This window comes from Colias eurytheme, chromosome 17 (assembly GCF_061535395.1).
Source record: "Colias eurytheme isolate Ceu_HAF_F1 chromosome 17, ilColEury1 Martin Lab GWU primary, whole genome shotgun sequence".
Classification (NCBI taxonomy): Eukaryota; Metazoa; Arthropoda; class Insecta; order Lepidoptera; family Pieridae; genus Colias; species Colias eurytheme.
Genome location: NC_142996.1, coordinates 9,247,504 through 9,270,037, shown reverse-complemented (window position 1 = coordinate 9,270,037; position 22,534 = coordinate 9,247,504). Strand labels below are relative to the sequence as shown.

The 22,534-nt window shown below is 32.6% G+C and overlaps 3 protein-coding genes across 3 annotated transcripts in view; 2 read left to right on the top strand and 1 right to left on the bottom strand.

Moving 5' to 3' along the window:
* Window positions 1-2,093: 2,093 nt before the first annotated feature.
* LOC149901410 (activating signal cointegrator 1 complex subunit 2) lies at window positions 2,094-9,783 on the bottom strand. Its single transcript, XM_090111679.1, has 13 exons — window positions 9,619-9,783; window positions 9,463-9,540; window positions 8,965-9,116; window positions 8,482-8,662; window positions 7,732-7,929; window positions 7,003-7,250; window positions 5,782-5,961; window positions 4,976-5,116; window positions 4,372-4,688; window positions 3,769-4,006; window positions 3,097-3,247; window positions 2,586-2,749; window positions 2,094-2,271 (listed from the first exon to the last, which is right to left on the bottom strand). Exons 1-13 carry the CDS (start codon window positions 9,643-9,645, stop codon window positions 2,115-2,117), a joined length of 2,232 nt encoding a protein of 743 aa, XP_089967805.1. The 5' UTR covers window positions 9,646-9,783; the 3' UTR covers window positions 2,094-2,114.
* A 3,100-nt stretch (window positions 9,784-12,883) lies between these two features.
* On the top strand, window positions 12,884-14,162 carry LOC149901409 (uncharacterized). The gene is made up of 2 exons (XM_090111935.1): window positions 12,884-13,246; window positions 13,694-14,162. Exons 1-2 carry the CDS (start codon window positions 12,971-12,973, stop codon window positions 13,970-13,972), a joined length of 555 nt encoding a protein of 184 aa, XP_089968061.1. The 5' UTR covers window positions 12,884-12,970; the 3' UTR covers window positions 13,973-14,162.
* Window positions 14,163-14,695: 533 nt separating this feature from the next.
* The window catches only part of SamDC (S-adenosylmethionine decarboxylase), a 28,035-nt gene continuing 20,196 nt past the window's right edge, over window positions 14,696-22,534 (top strand). The window contains exons 1-2 of the mRNA XM_090111764.1: window positions 14,696-15,059; window positions 16,377-16,463. Of these exons, the coding sequence (XP_089967890.1) occupies window positions 14,938-15,059; window positions 16,377-16,463 (209 nt within the window). The 5' untranslated portion in view covers window positions 14,696-14,937. The remainder of the gene's footprint in view (window positions 15,060-16,376; window positions 16,464-22,534) is intronic.

Below are 22,534 nucleotides of genomic sequence, written 5' to 3'. Positions count from 1 at the left end.
AAGGCACCCCAAGTTTTTGAAAAAAGTTGATATTTTGACGGGTGACTTTTCGATTGAAAATTAGGTTGTTTTTTTGGTATTAATTCAAAATAAGGCGAAAAAATAAATATTTTCAATCAAATAAATTACAGTGTATTTGGGACATAATAAAGTAAGTTTCCACCAAATTTCGTGGAAAAAAAATAAATTTTGAAGTAGATAGAAATAAAAGACCAAAAACTTGGTTTTTCGAATTTTTCACCTAAATTTTTAGGTTATGTGAAAAAATTGTCAATACAAAAGTTGTAGAACTTTTAATTACCTACAACTTTGCCATTGAACTTTTTTCTATAGGACTTGTAGTTTTGTCGGAAATCGAGAGAAACCATTTTTTTCTCTTAAAAGCTCCCCCCTCCCGCTTCCCGAACTCGGATTGACCGTAATTTATTTTTCCTTACATTTTTATCATGTTCCCCTCCTTTTCTAATGGGTTTCATCCGACTGCGATTTTTTTTATCTTTTCATTATTTTCAAAGGCTTCTACCCCAGTGTATATTGCACACAAACTCAGAAAAAAATATGTTTTTATTCAAATGTTTTTGTATCAATCAATGACTACCCTACTCCTCAATTAAACAATATTACATTGACATACAATTATGTCGTAAAAAAAATAAGTTTATTGTGAAGAAAAATTAAAATTATCTACAATTTTAGTCCAACACAATATGTTTTGTTTACATATCCAGCCAAATTTATTTGAGTCTAAATAAGGATTTACACAAAATCAATGACGTAATTATAATACATATTGATGAATACCCGTGAAAATGTATTGTAAAGTTCGCTCAGTAAAAGAACAAAACCAATTGGTTTTAAGGAAAAAATTTCATAACAGTTTTGAAATCCTAAAAATGTTGTGTTATCAAATAATTATCCTCATAAGTATATTTCCAAAACTGTAGTATTTCATATTATGAAATTATAAATTATGTCACAAATTATAAAGTAAAGATTAAAATTATTTTAACAATTCACTATGATACCTCATAGGAGGCCTGTGTCCCTGTAGTGGGAACATCTCGTATGATAATGGTGATGGTGATGTCAATGACGATAGTGTGGTGGTAGTGCTAGAGTGCGTTTCACGAAAGAGTTCCCCTGCCGTTATGTTGGCATACCTGACTGTCAAAAACGAAAATATTTTTTTTTAATCAAAAATGACAGAGAAAATATTCTCCTTTCTTCCTAGCCTTATCCCGTATCTTACGGGGTCGGCTGCCTAGAAAGGAAAATATTTTCTCTGTCATTTTTGATTAAAAAAAAATATTTTCGTTTTTGACAGTCAGGTAAGCCAACATAACGGCAGGGGAACTCTTTCGTGAAACGCACTCTAGTGCTAGAGGTGATTATACCCCGTTTTCCAATTACAGCACTAGAGCGCATTGTGCGGCATAATGCTTAACGTTGAATGTTCCAACTACAGCAACGCTTCGCACAATCGAGCACTAGAAAAAGTAATGCGCGTGAATTGATGCGTGCAATCGATTTATCGTTAGTAATTATTAATTGTTGGAAAAAATTTTAAAGCTTTCGTTTCATTGTAGTTTTTTCGAAATAATCAAAGTTAATTCAAATTGTGTTAAAAAAATAAATATAAGTATGGATGAAGGTACAAACATTAAAAAAAATGTTAATGAAATAATCAAAATCCAAATTACTTAAAATAACCGTAAATATTTTTCAACCAATTATTATGTATACCACTTTATTTACACATCAATGAGGTTATTGCTAACTCTATGAATATTTTTTTTTTCAACACTGAACTTAGCGCAACCTGCTGGTGCGTTTCATGTTCCAATTAAGCATCAGCATAATTCGGCATTGTGCGGCACTGAGTCGCATTATGCTTTGTAATTGGAAAACGGGGATAATGATTGTGGGGTTACATTGGTGGTGCTCAATAAAAATTGACATGTATTATGAATATAGAAAATAAAGTCAGCAAGGAAATATAAATATGTTTTTTAAACACCTTCATGATAATCTGAAGGATGAATGAGGCTGAGGATGATGAAGTTGGTGGCAGTGATGTTTATGATAATTATTATTTATTATCATAATAACATCCCCTATGAAGGCATCATCCCCTGGCTCCTCTTCCACTGCGCCCCCTGGCGTCGGTTGTGGTTCGCGCGGGAAGATTTGTGCTGTTCCTTCCTGTTCCTGTTGTGAAGGACATCCTTGTTCTGTCCCTGGCCTTTTGGCGCGCCGATGACGTCAGCGGTCCTGGATAAATTAGTGCGTTTTAGTAATAATAAGACTAAAATCTTCAGAATGATTTGATTATTTTATACATTTAGATGTTGTGAATGAATCAAAAGTACACATCTATATATTATATTTCATCAATAGAAGTATCTATTATTTTTTAATACTTTCTCTGTACCTAAATTTCTCGTAAATTTTTTATACTTATTCACAGAAAATTTTGTAATTTTTTTATTTGTAAATTGTTAATTCGTCATTTAATTTGCTACCTATAATTTGAAAAATATTCAATACTATAAATGTCCTACAACAAATAATAAAGTCTATATTACCTAGGTGGTGCTGTTGGTTTATTTCTCCGTCCCCTAGCCGCCATATTGGCTTCCCGTCTCGCTCGCACCTCCTCAGGATTGACGCAGAAGTTCCTTCTATCTCTTTCGCTCTTCTCTTGGCTAGAAATCGTTGCGTCTTCTTCACTCTCCGATTCTTCAGATGCCTTTTGCAACCATAAGTAATGATTAAGTAATAAATTTGACAATTAAAAGACTTTTTAACGGATTTTAAACGCGATTTATTCAATATATTATTTTCCCGACGTTTCGAACACTTTACAGCGAGCGTGGTCACGGGGAAACTGTCCAATCTCAATAATATAATGAATAAATCGCGTTTAAAATCCGTTAAAAAGTCTTTAATTTCTAAATGTATAATACTCGGGTAAAATCAAACACTAGAAAATACAATTTATTAAATTTAACAAATAATAGGTGTTTTAAAATTTGTAACAAATGTCGAATAGTTTCTTATTTTTAAACAAAAATTCCTTTCCTACATCAATATTACCTCATCATTCCTCCTAGAATTAAGCAAAGCTCGTGGGGTAACAAACGGTCGTCTGGGATCCTCCGCCATATCGGTGGCCGGAGCGACTCCATCCGAATCGTATGTGTCGTCGTATTCATCTGAATATAACGCTTCTTCATCGCAGACCAGACTGAAAAAGGATTTACATAGTGAGTTTTGTACCAGATTAAAAAAAAAACTCAAACTTTAATGCAGAAAAAACCAGGTAAATTTTACACGAACATAAAGGTTGGAGGAAACAGATGCCAGAAAAGAAAAGAAAAAGGTTATTAGCTGTAGATGGTTTGCTAATTTTTTAACTCTATAAATACATGTACGCGTTGTCACGGCATCACGTGTGAACGGCTGAACCGATTTCGATAATTCTTTTTTATTATATTCCTTGAAGTACGGGGATGGTTTTTATGTAGAGAAAACGTAAATATGTCCCACGGGCGAAGCCGGGGCGTACCGCTAGTGTACTTATAAATTACATATTATGTATATAGAATTAAAATTAAGGTCTCCAAGTTCCGATTTCCTTATTTTTAGGTAAGGATGCTGCATGTTTAAAACATGGGTCCTCAACTATATGCCGAACTTTATCAAAATCATTTAAACGTAATATCAATGTAATCATAATATTAAACTCTTAAAAAAGCTTATACTCACTTATATTTACTATAAATATCCACTCTATTCTTAATCTCCGTCTTATCATTAAGCATATCCTTCAAATCCTTATATTTCGACTTCTTTTTGCCGACATGAATCTTGGTCAAGTCTACATCGTCTCTCGTCATGATGTCGAACTGGTCTCCATCAAAAACGTTCAGTCTTTCCACTCCGGTTTCCAGGAATTTCTGGTCTACTGGGTCTTCTGGTATTATGGGCAGGTCTCTGTCGAGTTCTGAAAATCATTATAAATTTTTTAACGAACTTCCAAAGAGATTTTCCATGTTTGTCTGTATGTAATGTCGAAACTACCACACAGTTATCTTATAAGCGAGGTAGATAGGAAAAAATAATTAAAGCAAAAGTAAAGATGTTTCAAAGGGTGATATGCTAGACCATTCATAAATGTCTCTGTAGAAACTGTTTTCCAAACCCTACATAAATATTAAATTATGTATTTGATTATTTAAAAGCTTTATATGAATAAGTAAATATATTATGAGTTCGAGTTTAAAAAAAATATCTCAGTCTTAACTCAGGAATTCTTGTTATAATTAAAGAATAACCACCAGTGCAACGGAAAAGGAATATATCACTTACTTCTTAAAGAATCCGCCAATGTGTCTTCCAATATGCTATTAACAACCCTGTCCACTTGGAAATCATAATATTCCAAGCACTTTAATACAAAACCATCTCCTAAATGCGGCAATATATCCTTAACTTCACTAATTAACGACTGTTCTCGAATATTCTTCGGTATTTCATTATCTGTGGACGGCCCCGCTCTATTGTCTATGCTTTCAACATGGCCGTTCGTGTTGTTGTGATTCGTTTGTCTATGGTCTGATTCTGGTATGGGTTCGTCCAAATTCGAGTATATTGCTTGCAGAATGAAGTCGGTTTTTACTGAGTCACTGATTTTAAGGTTTAAGGAAGATACACAAAAATATGAATATGAAATTCATGAGGTTTTTATTTTAAGAGCGTCAATGGAAAGGGTTGGCGCCCTTTTAAATATTAATTATCTCCCTGAAGGGCGCAATATCACTAGAAATAACTATATTTTGACAAAAGAAATACATCAAGCAAGGACAATTGAATTTAAACAACAGAATTAACTCATCTTTAAAATACAAAATGAACTGAAAATTTAATTTCCAAAAAGTATTATTTTCCTCCTTTTTTATTGTAGAAAGGATACATTTCCGGATACGCCTGTCTCAACATATCAATATCGTCGTTAACAGGATGGCACAAGTGGTAATCTTTTATAAGTAATTTTTCTGTTAATGCGTCCATCATTACTGAGAGATACGCTTCCACATGGTTTAAAATGTTGCCTCTGCGAAAGATACGTGGTAATCTATACTAATATTATAAAGCTGAAGAGTTTGTTTGTTTGAACGCGCTAATCTCGGGAACTACTGGTCCGATTTGAAAAATTCATTCTGTCTTGGATAGCCCATTAATCGAGGAAGGCTATAGCCTATAGGCTATATTATATTATCATCTCGATAAAACCAACAGGAGCGGAGCACTGCGGGTAAAACCGCAGGGCACAGCTAGTAACCAATAGGCAATAATAACTGTACATAAAAGTTTATATTTTTGTTGATTACTATTTTTTTCTCTGTTATAGGTACTTGCTGTCCGTGACTATAACAGCTTTAAAAATATTCTTATCAAAATTCTTTAAAGTCCCTCTTTCTTTCAGAAGAATTGTGAAACATATTGAAATAATTTTTATTTTGCTTCAAATGATCAATTAAATTCAATATTTTAATTAATGGCAGTACTGCTTTGCCACAATTTTGCTAATGTCCTGTACTAAATAGGTTTTTTGACGTTCAAAAAGTTAAGATTAGCTCAAACAGAAGTTCTTATTGTGTAAATTAGTATGTTTGCAGTACATTCCAGAAGAACACTTCACACTTACTTATTAAAAATTTTATCCAGTTCAAATAACAGAGCCTATAACTTCAAAACGAAAGAAAACTGAAAACTTACTCGCCACTAAATATAGCGTTTTTATACACAGCTAATATTTCTCGGAACACATCTATAAGTTCCGACCGGATAAGGTCTATCCAGCCCTCGACTTCTGTGTATTTAACACTAGTTGGATCCCCGACTTCTTCCAACTTCTCGTAAAGGTGCGGAATACCGTGCTCGTAGACTTGGACTATACTGAAAACATATTATTCTTAGGAGAAAAACACTCAAGGGATTTTATTGAAAAAGATATGTTACTGAAAATACAAAATATTCTTGTGAAAATGAAATCGTACTTTCTTAATTCAAGTCTACTTAGATTTCGAGTTAAAATTTGAAGAGAGAGAGATATCTTTGAAAGATACAAATTATTACACGAAATTCGGGAATGCAATCCCGACTCGAGATTGCAAATTCGGAATTTTCGGGATCCCGTCTAATTTAAAAAAAATGTTGAATTCAGATGACTGAAAAAGCTAATAACTGCTTGTTTGTGATAGTGAGGTTAACTAAAATAACATATTACTCGAAAGAAAATAAAAACCTTTATTCTAATCTTACCAACTAAATAATAATCAGGTTGTAAGGAAATTAACGTAGGTAAATTAGGTAATCAAAACAATAAGCTTATTTCAAGGGAATTAGGAAAAAGAGTGATTTTGAAAATGACTCCTTAAAAAACAAAGGGTATTAATAGTTTCATCTGCTAAACGGCATCTAATGTCCGTTGTAATGTACCCCGCTGCTGAGAATGCCCTCTCCGACTCAACGCTAGTTGGCAACAGCGTGGCGAAGAAATTATATGCAAACTGCCAAAATTGCCCCCTTGTTCCTCCACACTCAAACAAATCCATTTCTTTTTTAATGGTAGATTCTAATTTGTCTAAGCTCGTGGACGTGGATATACGTGCAAAAGGAAGAAGCTTGCAGAGTTTCTTCTAATTCCTCTTGAAGCGATTTATTAGTTTGTGCAGCACGTAAATTCAAATCTTCTGCAAACATTGAAAGAGGCAAGTCATCTTCGATTAGTATCGAATAGTAGATAGTAGTTAGGCGCCGCTTACGCCCCGAGTGGTTATGTGTTGCGTCGCTGACCACTGCCGCCCAATCCCGTCAATCTCGAAAGGGATCTAGTCATCCCTTTCGAGATATTATTTTTACACTGTCTTTTTTCCATTATTTATATATTTTATCATCATATTATATAAAAATTATCAAATATATAACATCACTCACCTTAATACAAAATTGGTAGTGCGGACAATATGTGCGCTTTTCGGATAAACTTCCACGAATATCCTTAACGTCATGGCTGTATCCAGCAGGTGGACCACCAGATCCTGGAGCATGGAGAATGTCAGCTTCTCAACACCCTTGGAACTGGGAGGTCTCTTGATATCACTGATTTGAAATGTCTCCGGTAAGTTCGGTGGATCTTCGTTCTCATAATCTTTGTTTACTTGCAGGATTATGTATTTAAATGCCTGAACACAGATTAATCTTTAAATTAGGAAAAATAAATGTGTGCGATGTTGGTACAAGTTGAGGGTAGTTCGAAAATAACTGTCTAATTTTAACCTGTTAGTTCAATAAATTATTTATGGATATTTAAGTATTTTGTTTAGTGTACGCGATGTGTATTTTTTATCTATGTGTATTTATTATCTATGTTTACAAAACCGAGCAATAAAATTGTATATTTAACTGCATCTAATACTTTTGTAGGGATTCAACAAATATTGACTCCAATGCCTTGATAGATATTGTTTATACACATTTCTTAATACGAAAATTTTCAATCTAGAATGAAATAAAGTCGGAAGTGATACGTCTTTGGCAAGATTCAAAGTTACCAAAATCATCGCCATGACGTGACGGTCTTGCCATGACGCGACCTTGAAATTTTACTCTCGATGCGCCTAAAGTTTCACTTCAAAATTATTATAGTGTGAACGTCACATTTACCTCATGTACAAATACTAAAGCTTGTGCGGTATCAGCCTCATATCTTGGCTGTAGCATATACACTGATTCTATTAATCTCGCTACATGTCTATTGTTGTCCGAACCATATGTTAAACAGATATCCCATAGCACCGGTATTGTGAATATAAAGTTGTCGTATATTAAACTAGCCATGTGCTCCTTTGTCATCCAATGTGTCTGAAAAACAAGTTATTACACTGTTTAACGAACAAATAGAATCAAGTACGATGAAGTGATCTAAATAGTAATGGTCCTAAATACAGAAAAATAAGTTTTTACAGTAATAGTAGTGGAGTAGCAATAAAAAATTAGAGCCTCTTTCACTTGCAAAACAATTTTTTTTTTTTCTTTATTTCAGGCAACAAATGTTTTTATATTTTTTTATATAGAAATAGCCAGGCATTTGACTGCACCTGATGGTAAGTATTGATGCAGTCTATGACTCTATGAAAGGGCATGCCTGCCTAGATAGAGCCTATTCACTCTTGCCTTGAAATATAGTTACAGGTCTTAATATAACTTAAAACTATGGCCCATATGATTTTCATAAACATAAAATTTCCTCATTGTTTTTTATAAACAAATGTATTATAAACAAATACACAAATACTTATAAATACGAAAAAATTCACAGATGTATGTTTGTTACACTTTCACATGAAAACTACTGAATGAATTTTTACATTTGGAATATATGTAACTTCAACAATATAAATAAAATGTACCTACCTTACTCTCCTTATTTGTAACCAATCTACTAAATACTACAAACACAAGCCTCCGTATATCTTCATACAAGCTCTGAACCTCGTTACACTCATGAGGAGGGATGTATGGAGGGCTAGCCTCTTGTAGGAACGATATTAACGAGTCCATACACTGTGTGTGGTAGAGCACTGTACTCCAAAATCTGTGGACGACTACTGATAAGATTTTTCTGTGTTTTATCTATTTACAAGGGCATATATTATGTGGCAACTGGGTACTATGTAAATAGTGGCATTTCTTTACTTTCTTTGTATCAAATGTTTATTCTCCATGTCTTAATACCTGCTTATTACATAATATAAATTCCTTTTGAAGAAGCAAAAATATTGGTTAATTTACTCAAAATTATGCAAAATACAAAACCGCACAGTGCCTACATTCTTCTGTATCTGTATGGTATATATATTTTTTAAGATCAACTGCATTTTAATAGTAACAACTTACTTATGATGCTCTAAGCTCAAGAGCCATTTTAAATTTTCCAAATATATTGCCATTTTTGACCTCCATGCATCAACAGCTCCTATAACTAGACCACTGCCAGTGGGAGGTTTTTCATATAATATTAAATCTCTTTTTTGAAGCCAATATGGATCCTGTACAGAGAAAAATTATGTTAAATATGTCTTACCATGCATATCTCTTTAAAAGTTGTTAGTTTTAATTCACCGTGAAAGAATATTACTATTTGAGACATTATTACAAAATTAAACAATTAGTTTTTGATGAAATTATTTAGTTTTATAGTACCTAGTAGGGATTACATATTATAATAGTTTGATATATGGTATTTTTATCGTAATAAATATCTATCTGTTTTATATATCTATGTTTGAACAAAACCTTTTAGCGATATCGAAAGTTCCTCATACTTAACAATTCTATGGTCGGGGATTCCTAGAAAAATATTTTGCATTAAGTTGTAATACTATAGTAACTTACCAAAGCTTTGATTTTTTGAACTACGCCAGAATCCGATACAGATATTGTTACTTTATCCAACGGTAAGTTTTCAGGATTCTAAGAAATTAGAAAATAATTAAAACGTTATTATGTGGCACATTGTACAATAAGTTTTTACAATCGTGAAATACTTACGGAAAATACGGAACTCGCAGTATTCATACTTGAAAAATGTTATGATACCCTTGTAGCAATTGGAGAAGATATACAATACGTCTAAAATGTTATGAATACTAAATATAATTCTCGTTTTTCTACGTTTAACATACGGCAGTCGTACTCAGACACTTTTTATTAGAGTTTTGACGAGTTTTGACATTGAAAATTGAAATTTGAAACAGATGTGAGCTCTCAGCTGTCAACTGTCATATGCTGTGTTGCCACCTCGACTTTCTAAAAAGGGCAAGTCGCGGCGTATTTCCAAACTATACATAGCCAGAACGCAACCATAGGAAACTGCTCGTGTATACTTTGTAATGCTGTTTTTAAGTTTGTTATTACAATATATACACGAATTTTGCGTACTGATCGTGTATACTTTGTAACGCGGATGCTTGCTTCTTCGTTCCAAACTATACACGATCAGTACGCAAAATATGTATAACTAAATATAGCTAACACCACTTACGCTTGAGCGAAATAATAAATATAAAGGCAATCAAAGACTTGTACTATCTACTTTTATTCTTCTTGATTGATTCAGTAAAATATGGAATAAAAATATTATTAGGTAAGCTTAGAAAAATAAATAGGTAACAGATATAAGGGTTACCTATGGGTTAGGTTAGGTTCGTGTTTTTTTTAACTACCCAAAAATAGGAGCCCCGCGAAGCGGGGCTCCGTCGCCTCGCAACCGTCTTCTTCTGGACTTATTAGATTCTTACATTTTAGCACTATTGTCAGTTATAAGTCGTGCAGTATAGTCGGGAACGAAGACACAAGCATCCTCGATACAAAAAATATACGATCAGTACGCAACATTATATACACAATACACATGCATTTTAATAATAGATTTCAAAACAGCAATACAATAATATAAACGCGAGCAAAGGAAAGACACCGCGCTTACTCCGAAACATACACGATTAGTCCGCATGCGTACTGGCGCTGTATGTTTTGGAGCGCTATTCTTACTTACTTCACTACAAAGTATACGCGAGTATTTGCAAGTATTTGCGTACTGCTGTTGTATAGATTGGAAGAACTTTGTTAAAAAGTTATTTCCAAACTATACGTGATTAGTTTCACACCGTTGCGTACTGGCCTTGTATAGTTTGGAAAGACGCCAAGTCGCGCACTCTAAAAAGCCAATATAATGGCCAAAGCGAAAAAATCACGAATAATTAAGAGCGAGCGCGCACAAGCAACTTTGTCTCCGCAACTTTTTTGTCTCCGCAACTATTTTGTCTCTCCCACCTATGGGCTAGTATGAAAGTGCGCGCACGTAGCGACGCAACTCCCCATACAAATTGATGGGAGAGACAAAATAGTTGCGGAGACAAAGTTGCTCGTGCGCGCTAGCTCTTAGTCGAGAGTACCGCCAGAACGCTTAAAAGTGACATTTTTTTTGGTTTAATTACAATTTTGTAATATGAAATGAAATGAAATGAATGTATAAAAAATATATAAAAAACAAGATGGCGCGTAACGAAAAAGTGTTACACTAAATTTTTTTCCAACCCCGATAAAGAAGTTTCACTTCAATAAATTTTACTTCGACTCCTGTCGACTCCGAACATTTTGATTGGTCGACTAACCTTTATTAGTCAATCAGAACACTCAGCGAGTAAACAAACACTGTTTGGCGTAGTAAAATGGTATAAAAAATATAAAATCGACTCCAATTTGAGCCATTCGAAATAGGGCTTTTACCCTTGGGGTTAAAAAGTAAAAAAATTGGTTGACATCTATTGAATTATATCGAATATTCAATAATATTATTAATTTTAAAACTTACTTTAAATCTTACGTTATGTATTCGACTTAACGTTAACCACAGACATAGATAGACTACGCAAGTACCTACCGCGATCTGTATGAAAACCAAGCGTGTCATATTTTTTGTACTGACCTTGACGCGTTATGACGTCACGAGCGCTTTTTAGTGATGGTAATTTCATTTTACGCTAAATCGATTAGGACGCCACTCGCGCGGCGATTCTAGTATCGTCCTATCCCATCGAAGTAAATCGAAAGAAATCAGATCAAACTAGATCTATGTCTAAGAGGTAATTAAATAAATGAATCGTAATCGATTACTAAATCGATTCAAGACAGAAAAATGATAATTACCATAGACAGAGGAATGATAAAATAAATTTATAAACCTTTTAATATTCTAACAAGTAAACTAATGTGTTTTAGCTTTTTCTTACATATGCCCATTGAGTTACCGTGTACTACGTACTAGAGAGGCCATCGAAAGAAAGTAATGAAACTGTCAATCAATCAATCTTTATGTCCCGTTGCATCAATCCATTTTTCTTTTATGTTCGGGTTACTTGGAAAACTGAAAAAACAAACATAGTCTAAGCAATAAGGAGTTTTCTTAAAAAACTCCCAAGATGACACTTTAACTAATGGCGTCGATGTCATAATATTTATTTTTAGTACCTTTGTATTAAAATACTTAAAAGTTCTAGGTCAAGTCGTATTAAATGACAAAAAAAATCTATGCCTTTTTTCTGAAAAATTGCTCCTTCAAATTATCATTTTTCTGTTCGATTATAAAATCGATTAGAATCGAGAACTGTTGCATCAAATGAACATCACTAACCACAAAATTGGACAGAAAAATGAGAAGACGCTATTCATTGCTTGTTATCATACGACTCGATCTTTACCGTGCCAAGTAAAAGCCGCAATGTATTCCGAATCATTTCGTATGATTTGGTATCCGTGTTTGTCACGATCGCTTTCCACAGATATTCTTTATTTGATTTTAAAATAAATAGTGCATATTCTGATTAGAAAATTACTTACTGGTGGAAGGAAACATCTCTGCTAACTCGGCCACTCACAGCTGTGGAGTTTCTACAGTTTATAACGGCGTAATTCGGCATTTTACTTTATTCAGCTTCACGTCTTTCCTTGGCGAACTGCAAGCGCGGACTGAGTGTAGGCCAGCGTGAAGTAAGTTTCATAATCTTAGTTTGGACACGGGAAGTACATACACTCGCTTAGTCTATCTTGATACATGTCTGTGACGTTAACGTTATGTATAAAAATAATATTAATTTTTTTTAATCTGTCATCTTCTTTGTCATCTGTGCGCCTTCTTTGACATATCAAGACTTAATTGACAATTGACATTTTTGTTTTGACGTGGTTTTGACATAATTTAAGCACAACAGCCAGCGGTTAATTTAAAATGTTATATTTATGCTTTTAAAACAATATGTTTACAACCCATAGTTTTGTATTATGAAAACGATTATATTTTTTCATGGTTTAAATTGCAGCATTGGTTAGTTTGTACCTGGTAATGAAGAAAGCCGGCGCGGATCCAAAAGTTAGGAAAACTTTTGTCCGAAACTGCGAACAAAAAGTAAAAAACAACCACAAAGTTGTTCATGATGTTGCGGGATCATCGAAATCTAGTGCAGTGCATTTAATTAAACCTATAGATCAAGAACTTGATAAACCCACATTGTGTTCGAGTGAAGTTTTGGCAAATTACTTAACTGACGCCAAAAACGCATTACCGAGGGCAAATAAACTTGATGACTTGAATCTAGATAAAGCCCAACTTAGTAGTAAAGTAAAGTATTCATTATTATTAATTATTTGGTCTATATTCCTATCTATGCTATTTTCTGTTTACTGTCAGTTCAAAAAACTTACTTGAACCATTTTTGTATTATACCTACCTCTATGAAGGTTACCAATATCAGGTAACTATTGCTATAAGAAGGTAGTCCATACATATTGATAGACAAAAATACATAATGTAAGCTTCCTTCCTTCCTAATACTTTCTACCTATGTTTTAGAAAGAAATGAACTAATTATTTTATATGTGGTTTCACAATTTCTTTACAGTTCAGTTTAGTTTATCTGTTTGTGAAACTGACAATATTATACAAGTCTTGAAGTGGTAAAATAAATTATCTATCAGCTACTTTATGAGCAAGTTTGGAAAATTAATAGTCAGAGTCTTGATACCTCATCATCGCCACCTATAATAATTAATATATTTATTTTTTCAGGTGACAAAAAAATTAAACTTCCACTTCAATGACAGGATATACAAAAACTTAGTGGAACTCAACGCTGATGTTGCCTCCTCAAAAAATAAGAAAGAAAAGAAAGTAAGAACTAATGTGGTGAAGAAGGATCTAGAACCAAATATAGAGGATTTCTGTCAGGAAGAGAAACGCGAGGATGAGTTGCCGCACATACCAGTAATAAAGCCTAAAGTTAAACCTGTGAAGAGAATTGAATCTAGCAACTTACATAAACTTGTTTCGTCTTTTGAAGTTTTATGACAAAGAATATACAGTTAGCATATTATGTTTTTAAATTTAAAGTGTAAATTTCTCAAAAAATATTACATAAAGATGTGTCTATAACCTTGAAGACAATATAATTTTGTATTAAATAGAGTTCTTGTAGTTATTATTAAATTGTGATTAAATGTACACAAATTAATGTAAATAAATAGATATTGATTTCTTGAAAAAACATTATCTACATTTAACATGATAACCTTCCTTCTCCTTGATTAAACTTTGTAAAAATTGTTAGATATTATGACTACACACACACAAAAAAGTGGGTTTTAAATTCAGCATAAATCTATAAAAAAAAAATGTACTTACTATTTTTATTTTTTATTATCACTTTGAATATTCTTATTAGTTTCTTCTATGATGTAAAATTTTCGTTGTTTAATTTTAATATTATGAGCTAAATTACCTACATAATATGTAAAATGAAAAATGTTTGTAAAAGATATTGCGAAATAACCATTTCATTCTTGCATACATCTTTGATGTTGATTCTGTTACAGTTTACATAATAAATTATGTGATATCTGTGTGAAATTGCTGCATATAAAGTGTCCAAACTCGAGTAAACTTAATTGATACAACATTGATGACTCATTTAATTCATAAGTAGTAGAATAATGAATAAATTATACAATACATATAGGGTTAACTAAACAGTTTTACTTGATAACGCGGCGGTATAAAACCATTGAGCGCACGAATGTTTGACCATTCGCCAAATGTCGGTTTGAAATACGCGCCGTCGCCGACAATTTGCTCGCTCTGAAGGAAAGAGAGGTCAAGCTTTCTCTCTCTATCACCCTCACCTCGCCAATACTTTTGTTTCATTTTCTTCAGTCGACTTGCGACGCTTTACCGTAGTGGTTGTGATATTTTTTCCTGTGGAAGATTTTTCTGTACATTTTATTAAATAAAAACTCCCTACATTACAAAACCTCGCCATGGCTGAAACTGAAATAATATCTAATAGTGATAATAATGAGCAGTTCTTCGAGGGTGTCGAAAAGTTAATTGAAATATGGTTTACACCGGTTAAGCATGCGGACTTAAGAAAAATTACACGGTAAATATACAATTTTAAATTATTAAGAAATAATAATTAAAACGTCTTTTAATTTATTAGTTATTACCAATTAGAATATTGCAACGGAGAGGTTACCGGCGTTTTATTGAAATAACCTAAACTTAATTAAGTTACGTAAATAAAATTAAATAATTGTACTGTACCTACAAAGAAATAAGTTAAGGATCCAGTTTTATAGGGCAATCATAATTTGATTCTTTTTTGTTAGGTAATTCAAGGTTAAAGAGAGTCCTAACTCCTATGTTTTTGCTTGGGAAGGTTCTAGAATCAGCTGTTTCAGTAAGACGCCGGTAAATTTCAGAAATTTGATTGATTGTTTCAATGAAGCGCGCGATTTGACTTTACGAATGATCTAAAAATGCGTTTGACATTTATTTGAATTTTATTATAATACGTTCGTTTTTTTAATATTTAAGTACCTCCTAAAATTTATTCATATCATAGCAGTTTTCTTATTAGATTTATCACATATCAATATTTTAATTATTAATTGAATTTTTTAGTTAGGTATTTGTAGTAGCAACTTACAAGAGCTACTCAAACGCTTGATGAAGATTAGTATTTTAGTACTTACCTACCTATTTGATTTTTTAACTTGAGAATTATTGTAAGTACATAATTGTATAAATTTTCAAAGATGACGGGTCACTTTAAATAATTTCCAAGAATTAAAACTGGTTCATATTATGACAGGGTAGAAAAACTTTCCAATCCTGTTTCCCAAACTTATAACGGGTTTCAGGTTTTGAGGAACCTGCATTGTCTTGAGTTTTTGTACAAAACTTACTTTTTAAGTGAATGTTCCATACTTGTTCCATAATAAATATTTGGAAATAAATCATTAAAGATTTTTGGAAAAGTTACAGTAGGTATTGATGTATAAAAATATTTATATGTATAATGCTCATATAATGCTCCAGCTTACCTATAATAATGAGAAATTGTATGTTTGTTTCTCATATTTATGTCTAAGTTTATTTAGTTAATACAGGATTTTTTGTGATTTCTATTGCAATGTTGCTACCCTATAAAATATAAAATTCTAATGGGACACTCAATAACTTAATGTTTTATTATAATTTTAATGTAGTGATCAAATTAGATTCCCATTACAAATTATTCCAACCAGACCTTTCCAACAAATGCGAAACCATGGAAATTGGTTTGTGCGTTCTGGAGTTATAGCATCAGGAAGGAAAACCCGAGTTATTTTTATATAGTAGATATATTTAATTAGTAATATAAGATGTATGCTTAATAATTGTAAATATTCTAAAACTGTTATTTTGTCCGCAGCCAACAATGGGAGAATGTATTGAAGATAGTGCGGTGTGAGATCATCTCTTTCACCCAGAGCGAGCAAGTTGACGCTTATGTACTTAGGTAAGTTCATTAGTACATTATTACATTTTACTTATATACAGTGTTCCGTAATTCTCATATTTATAATAGTACACTTTACTTATAGTTAAATACTGTTCCAAAATTCTATTTATAAAAAAGATTTAAAACATTGTTAAAAAATCTTGATAAGAACAATTAACAGTTGAGGAAGACAAAAAAGGTTTTACATTACAATTGTAATTTAAGATGAATAGATTGTTTGTAGAATTGCAACATAATATTGCATAATAATGGTCTATGAAATAAATTATAATACCAATACAATAAAATATTATACAATTTCATGTACTCAATTGTGTAAGCATTCTTGAATGATTACATAGTAATGCAGTATGGTTGAATATAATAAAACTAGCTGTGCTCCGCGGTTTTACCCGCAGTGCTCTGCACCTGTTATTCTCAGCGAGATGATATTATATAGCCTATAGCCTTCCCCGATAAATGGGCTATCTAATATCTATCACCGAAAGAATTTTTCGAATCGGACCAGTAGTTCCCGAGATTAGCGCGTTCAAACAAACTCTTCAGCATTATAATAGTAGTATAGATTTATTAAGAAAATTTATAATAAAAGATTTAGGACTAAAGAACGATTGTAGTTTATGTACATACAAGTAAAGCCAGAGTTTATCGCTTAAACTGTAAAGAATTAGACGTCATTGTCTACATTAAAATCCGTGCAACATTGATAATTTTACGAGTGTGTGTCTCAATTACTCATGAACGTAGCGCGTGATATATTCGCTGATAACCGCTGCCCTGAGGTCTATGAATTATTATCGAAATTCGTACAATTTTATCAGTCATGTGGGTACTTATTAAAATTTGTTTCTAAAATTAACTTAATTGATAAACCTAGTGTAAACATTGACTTGAATGCAGCCAATAAATTAACGATTTTAATAAGGCGATGCGATGGTACAATCTGTTCATAGTAAACCGCTCATTATTGAGATGTTTGACGAAATTTTTCGTACTCAAATGGGTAATTCGATGGATGATATATTGGTGTGATAACTCAGTTGTGCTCTGTAAGTAATAATTAAGATAATAGCGGCAGTACACATGGGGCCAAGGCGTTGGGCCAACGTGTTGGGAAAAAATGAAGGATCCTGTTCACACATTGGTGTACTGATCATTCTGCATTGGCGCTTCAAGGATGGACGTAGTCCGTAGAAGTTCTTGCAGCCGCGGCAATTTATTTATACAGTGCGTTTAATTATTACGTACATGTGCATCAATAACAATGAGTGTACTCTGCCGTCTGCGATGATACCATTTTCCAATCTTTATTGTCCTTTTTTTATTTCTGTATAAATAAAACATTATTATGTTAAGATTTTTTCAAATGTTCAAAATGTGTACATTTTACACTTAATTTAATTTTAATTACCTATTAAACGAAACTTTAAAGATTATATATAATATTATTATATTAAATGATAATATTATTTATGTAATAAAGCACAATTTGATCAAAACCTTGCTCATTGTATATTGTTATTTAATTTTTAAGAATAAGTAACTTTTTAATACTATTTTACTCATTTTATAAATATATTCATTTTTTTTTATCGCATTGTATGAAAGTGAGATAAGAAAAACATCTAGAATAATATAATAAATAGAAAATAAAACATCGAATTTATTGAGATTGGTTTTTATTTTTGTGTAGTTCATGCCGTGGATTCCAAATTATTCTTCATGTCGATACAATTCTACGAATTGTAAAACCTCATTGCTTGTCCACATCGGCGCCTCGGGCCTCCATCGCTATCGGAATATGGTTAAACGTAAATTTTAATTGACGCGCAACTATACTGTCTCCGCTGACGCGTAATAACAAACTGAACAAGACACCAACGTGTGAACGCTGTTTGCGGAGCGCGCCAAGATCCTTTGATGTGTGCACAAAAAACCGACAACATTCGGTTGGCCTGCCAATATTGGCGCCAACTAGGCTAATGAAGCCAACATACCGCCAAGTAGCTCTCTACACGTTGGCCCAACCCGTTGGCCCAACACGTTGGGCCCATGTGTACTGCCACCATGAGATATTATATCCGTGCATTCATGTTTTAATTATTCAGATGTATTTTGAGGCATCGTTAGGTGTTAATACCTTTATGTATTGACAAAAGCTAAAACTCGCGAAATTTAACTCGTTTATTCTTAACTAGCTTCCGCCCGCGGCCTCGCCCGCGTAGTGTTTTGATAAAAGGTAGCCTATGTTCTTTCTCAGGGTCTAAAGATTGTCTGTGCCAAGTTTCATAAAAATCGGTTGAGAGGTTTAAGCGGGAAAGAGTAACAGACAGACAGACAGAGTTACTTTCGCATTTATAATATTAGTAGGGATATTAGTAGCTGGGAAGTAGGGATATTGTCTAAACACAGAACATCTATAGGTGAAACACGTTTATGAATTTTCAATAACGGGTGTACAAAATCAATAAGAGCACCTTTTACAGTGAAGTGCATAGCCAGTTCGGAGTGCTCAGGATTATTTTCCACTGGAAATAGTGAAAACCGAGCAATAAGGGCTATATTTGAATGGTGTTTTACGGAAAATCAATGAATGTAACAAGACTCTGAGATACGCACGCCTGCTTTTGCAGTGGAGATTTATATGTACTCATTTATATACAAAATGTCGGACCTTTTACGAGTATATAATATATTCCTTTTTTGACTACGGGCTTGCCCCGGCTTCGTTCAGGTTGACCTGGGATATTAGAATAGCCTTTGTCACTTCTGTTATGTGAAAGTCTAGTCAACAGTGTAGCTTTCTGTTAGGGAAATAATTTTCATGATCGGAACCGTACTTCCGAAGTCCGAACACAAAAATCACAAAAATGCTTAACTACTACCTCTACCTTTATTTAAGAAGTATAGATACTATATTTTATTATTTAAGTAATTAATTAATTTAATTTTATTTAAGAAATTTTAGAACTTCTCCTTCAATAATTATTAGGCTGTGAGATAGATAAAAGTACCTTACTGACCAATACTGTACCTACGCAGCATTAATTTTTCGTCTTCCTGAATATTGGAAATAGCTTGACTGAAAATAACGAAATTTTCCTTAGGTAATTTTTTCGAGTAACATTTAAAAGAATTTATAGGTCTAGATCAACATTTAATACATTTTATATCCTCTAAAGATTATTATTAGACTACCTGTTACATAACGCATCCGGTATTATATTACATGTATATGTAGGTCCAGACAAATAAACGAAACGTGTCTTTTACTAATCAGCTTTATTTGTGTTTACATAATGTCAGGAAGACACATGTGTACACATTTTTTTATGATTGTACTATGTATCTATTGACGTTCAGCATTTTTTAATCTGTTAAAAAGAATATGTATAAAACTTTGCAATTTACTATAGCTGTTGCCCGCAGCTTCGCCCATGTGGTCAAAATAAATTTTCGTGATACAAACTTTCATCCCCTTAGGGTAGAATTTATCAAAATCCTTTTTTAGCGGATGCCTACATCATAGAGGCTATCTGCTTGCCAAGTTTCAGCTCAATTGATCCAGTAGTTTAGGCTGTGCGTTGATGGATGAGTCAGTCAGCCACAATTGCGTTTCATAATTATACATATTGTACCTATAAGAGAAAGGTTAATGAGTAAGTTACCTACAAGAAATTTATCAATTGATATAATTTTGCCACAATCATATTATTATGATACAACAAAATGGAGCTATAGCTATATTAATTATATTATTATTCATTTAAAAATAACTAATCTTTTCCGTTGCGTGATAAAGCATACGTGTATCTAGTGTTTCTTTGTTTATTAAAGAGATAATGATAAAACACAAAAACCGCATAACTGAAAATCTTATTGTCTTCTGGTAACATTGCTTTTAGGAAGATTACATTTTTCTTTTCAGTCCAACGTTCTATTCATTTGTTACATTGCAACATATTCAGATACATATTACAATATACATTATTACGAAATTGTATTTCGCCTTGAAAACCTGTATAATACTCGGGGTGACCGTGAATCAGATCACACTGTATGTGCCAATCTCAAATCAGCTGTGCAGTTTTTTTGTTACAGCTACAGTCTGCTGTGTGGTTTTTACGGGTTTTTTATCGTCTGCAGGAACTATTTGAATGAATTATTGAACAAGTCATTTAAAATATAGGTTCTATGAATAACTTGATAATAATTAATAAGTGCTCTCCAAATAAATAAATATCTTCTTGACATTTTTGTAAGAGTTAAAATAAATAAACATACATATTATGTACCTATTCTAAGAATTTAAACTCTTCCTTCGAAGAGCTCGCGTACATTGTACAAGATAAGAACATCCTGAAAGACAAGATTTTCAGGTTATCATTCATCATTTACTACGGTTTTATTTTATCCGTATTTCAAAACAATGTTAAATTGATATAAAGATGCCGATAGCAAGGGGTAATCCAGAAGTCAAGTGATATATTTTTAGATAACCCTTTTCAGATACTGTTCGAATTCTATATAATATGGTCTTTGTGACCCACGATTTTAATTTAACCTTCATATATAGATATGACTAACCATTCATTTACGTCTAATAATTATGTAATAACTAGTTATTGGGCTTAGTTACGTGTTTAATTTTTACCGTTTAAATATGATGTTAAATGTGTTTTCCTTGTCCAAGTGTTACCGTATTTTTTCATGTCTAAAATGCTTTTAATGAGTAGAGATACTCTTCAAATCTGTTCTTGAAAAGGAAAATTGTAGGAAAAAAAATATATTTTTGTTGTCAGAACTGGCGGAAGCTTTTATATTTTGTAGCGAATTTTTCGTCGACTGTAAAATTGTATGATGTTTGATTCTCGATGTTTTGTCAGAGAGCATTGAAGCACTTGAAAATAATGGTTTCCTCTTCATTGGATGCATTGTTCAAAAATTTAAATATTGTATGAAATATGAAACTCTTGTGAATGTGATTGATCGGTCTGTTTCCGAAGTTACTCATTGATATAGTAATTATTATGAATTAGTAATTACTCATACCTACATTTAAATATATGTTGTTTACAAACAAATCTCTGATATTCTCAACCAATTATGAGAAATTATCTAGTTTAAGGAAAATGTCTGGCTTGTAAAAAATATTTAAAATTGGCCAATCATCTAACCTCTTACTCTTCTATCGATTCCTAGTATGTAATTGTATCAAAAGTCTATATCTTTTAATTGGTAACTTTTCACTCGATCTTGTAGTCAATTAATTACATAACGACCCTTGAGCTTGACTAATTGTTTTACTACTTTTAATTTAAGGATACGCATGGATATTCTTCATGCGCGTTTTCCAGTTTTATCTTTACAGCTTTACTACAGTTTCATCATTACTTCGATAAATTGTAGATAGTAAACTTTGATCGTCCACGCGCCGAATGGTCATCGGTACTGATTGAAAGGTTATTAGGTTATCAATTATCACTTACTACTACGAGCTGTTGCCATGTCACGAAATAAGGGTCAATGATAAGTGGCACCTTGATACGCCAATTTTGCAGATAACTTGGTATCCTATTAAATTGGAATCAAGGACGAGATTATCTGATTTGGCAATGACGAGCAATTTAATTTTGTAGTTCCTAGTTACATATAGTCTGTTTTCATATCATGAGTTTTATAGATATTATCTATATCAAGCCAAATGGTTGATGGCATTCGTAAAATAAATGAAAATAAGCTTCCTCATTTATTGCATGAGAATGCGACTGATTCAAAGAATTTCATTAAAGATGTTTATAGGAATCGCGATAAAAATTGGCAAAAATAAAGTGCTGTAAGCAGGTCAATAACCAGACAATTCCTCTGTCTAGATTGAACAATTGGGACTTAATTTTATCAGAGCAATTGTCTGCTGACTTTTTTCTATTGCTTGTATAGGTTCTTGATTATGGGGTTTGAATATACTACCTATAGATATTGATTGTCCACTCGTTACGCTTATTTACGATTTGATTTTTACCATTTAAATTTTAAGGAATATAAAAAAAATAATTTGTATCATTAAT